This window comes from Meles meles, chromosome 5 (assembly GCF_922984935.1).
Source record: "Meles meles chromosome 5, mMelMel3.1 paternal haplotype, whole genome shotgun sequence".
NCBI lineage: Eukaryota > Metazoa > Chordata > Mammalia > Carnivora > Mustelidae > Meles > Meles meles.
In genome coordinates this window covers 92,814,560-92,817,304 of record NC_060070.1, presented here as the reverse complement: position 1 = coordinate 92,817,304, position 2,745 = coordinate 92,814,560, and the positions used below count along the sequence as shown (strand labels likewise).

Sequence of the window (2,745 nt, the reverse complement as noted above, 5' to 3'; positions counted from 1 at the left end):
AGCCCTATATGGAGAAGAAGGCGGGGCGCCTGGGTGGCTCAGTTAGTTAAGCGACTGCCTTCAGCTCAGGTCATGATCCTGGCTGGAGTCCCTGGATCCAGTCCCCATGTCAGAGCTCCCAGCTCAGCAGGGAGTCTGCTTCTCCCTCTGACCCTCCCTCCTCTCATGCTCTCTCTCTCTCTCATTCTCTCTCTCTCAAATAAAATCTTTTTTTTTTTTAATGAAGAAAGCAGAGGTTGGAATGCATGATGCATCTACAAGCCAAGGAAAGCCAAGGATGGCCAGCAACACTGGAACTAGGAGAGAGGCATGGAATATCTTCTCTCTTTGAGCACCCAAGGATGAACGAATCTTGCTGACACCTTAATTTCGGACTTCCAGTCTCCTGAACTGTGAGAGAATAAATTTCTCTTATCGTAAGCCACCCACGCTTTGTGGTTCTTTGTTACAGCACTCCTAGGAAATGAAGTTTTCCCTTAAGATTTTATTGATTTGTTGGAGACAGGGAGAGAGGGAGGGAGAGAGAGAGTCCACACAAGCAGGGGGAGCAGCAGGCAGAGGGAGGAACAGGCTGCTCATCAAACAAGGACCCCGGAATCATGCCCTCAGCCGAAGGGAAGACACTTACGAAGGCAGACACTTCAGCAACTGAGCCACCCAGGCGTCCCTACAATCTCTTTTTAATATAGCATTTCCAAACTAATTTAACCCTGGAAACCTTTCTTCTTAGAATAGCTATTGATATTTACAAAACACAAGTGGGGAAATTCTGGCCCAGGAAAAAGAAGATGGACATCCAGCCAGTTACAAAGGAATAGATGTTAGGAGGAGGGTTTGTATCTTGCATTGTTCTGCATTTTCCCACCTCTCATTCCTTCCTGAAGAGCCAGCTCTGTCTGGGCCAACTTTGCTTAGCCAAGAAGACAATTGAAATTCTAGTTTCCTTCTTGTTTTTCCCATCAAACTGTGCAGGAAAGAGCTAACGTTAGGGTCAGAAGCCTGTGACAATACCAAGGCATTAGGGGCTGGTGATAGCCACTCTCATTATCTCCCCAAATAAACAGATGGAATTTCAGTAGAAACACTGTGTTACTTTGTAAATATAATTTCAAGACAAAAACCTCTGCCCCGCTCTTTTTCGTGGCGCCTCGGAGGCGGTAGGCCGCTTCAGGATGAAGCTGAACATCTCTTTCCCAGCTACTGGCTGCCAGAAACTCATTGAAGTGGACGATGAACGCAAACTTCGTACCTTTTATGAGAAGCGTATGGCCACAGAAGTTGCTGCTGACGCCCTCGGTGAAGAATGGAAGGGTTATGTGGTCCGAATCAGTGGTGGCAACGACAAACAAGGCTTCCCCATGAAGCAGGGTGTCTTGACCCACGGCCGTGTCCGCCTGCTGCTGAGTAAGGGACATTCCTGCTACAGACCAAGGAGGACGGGAGAGAGAAAGCGCAAATCTGTTCGGGGTTGCATTGTGGATGCCAATCTCAGTGTTCTCAACTTGGTCATTGTAAAGAAAGGGGAGAAGGATATTCCTGGACTCACTGATACTACTGTGCCTCGACGCCTGGGGCCCAAAAGAGCCAGCGGAATCCGCAAACTCTTCAATCTCTCTAAAGAAGATGATGTCCGCCAGTATGTTGTGAGAAAGCCCTTAAACAAAGAAGGTAAGAAACCTAGAACCAAAGCGCCCAAGATACAGCGTCTTGTTACTCCACGTGTCCTCCAACACAAACGTCGGCGTATTGCTTTGAAGAAACAGCGCACTAAGAAAAACAAGGAAGAGGCTGCAGAATATGCTAAACTTTTGGCCAAGAGAATGAAGGAGGCCAAAGAAAAACGCCAGGAACAGATTGCCAAGAGACGGAGGCTGTCCTCTCTGAGAGCTTCTACCTCTAAGTCTGAGTCCAGTCAAAAATGAGATTTTCTAAGAGTGACAAATAAATAAGATCAGACATTAAATCCCCAAAAAAAAAAAAAAAAAAAAAAAAAAACCTCTGCCCCACCCTGTCTACCAGATTGCTACCCCTAAGCCTCTCTCTTCCATTCACAGGCTCCTCAGCTAAGGTAGGAAGAGGTTAATGTCTGGATAGAAATGGTATTTCATGCATTCTAAATGCTAGTAATTCATACCGTAATGCTAAATCGGCTTGGATTTCACCTACTGACACGTGGATCCAGTTGTAGTTTGTAATACCTTTTCCTCAGTTGCTCATATTCATTATTTCTAGGGAGTCCCCTGTGTCCTGAGGTGGCAAAGTGTTTCTGAACAGATGTTGTTTTCTCTCAGGCCACAGAGGCTCAACAGTGTTTTTGAGCTTATTTCTCAGTTTGGAATCAATATTCTGATCAGGCAATTTATATCTAGACCCTGCATCTACATGGCACAGACTTGGGATTTATATTTCTCACAAGAGACTTTTCTATGTTCATGTATCAGACCCCAGACCCATATACTCTACTGCATTCCAAACAGTTCCACTTGGGTGTGTCACAGCTTCCTCAAACTCAACTTTCCAAAATTGAGCTCCTCCTATAGCCAATACTTCTCCAGCATTCCTCATTTCAGTAAATAGTACCGGGTTGCCATGTATGGTGGTATAAGTAGTTCACTGCACAAGGGACAAAAGGCGGCTGAAATCTAGCTTGCATGCTGCTTGGCAGGATGCATCCACAGGACTGTGTCCACCAAGAGGGCATCCTTCTCTAAGTGTCTAAAGATACCACATGGGTTGGACACCACA

The 2,745-nt window shown here is 45.9% G+C and overlaps 1 protein-coding gene across 1 annotated transcript; it reads left to right on the top strand.

The window, feature by feature from the left end:
- Window positions 1-1,138: 1,138 nt before the first annotated feature.
- Window positions 1,139-1,963, top strand: LOC123941807 (40S ribosomal protein S6-like). Its single transcript, XM_046005547.1, has one exon. It carries the CDS (start codon window positions 1,173-1,175, stop codon window positions 1,920-1,922), a length of 750 nt encoding a protein of 249 aa, XP_045861503.1. The 5' UTR covers window positions 1,139-1,172; the 3' UTR covers window positions 1,923-1,963.
- The last annotated feature ends 782 nt before the right edge of the window (window positions 1,964-2,745 follow it).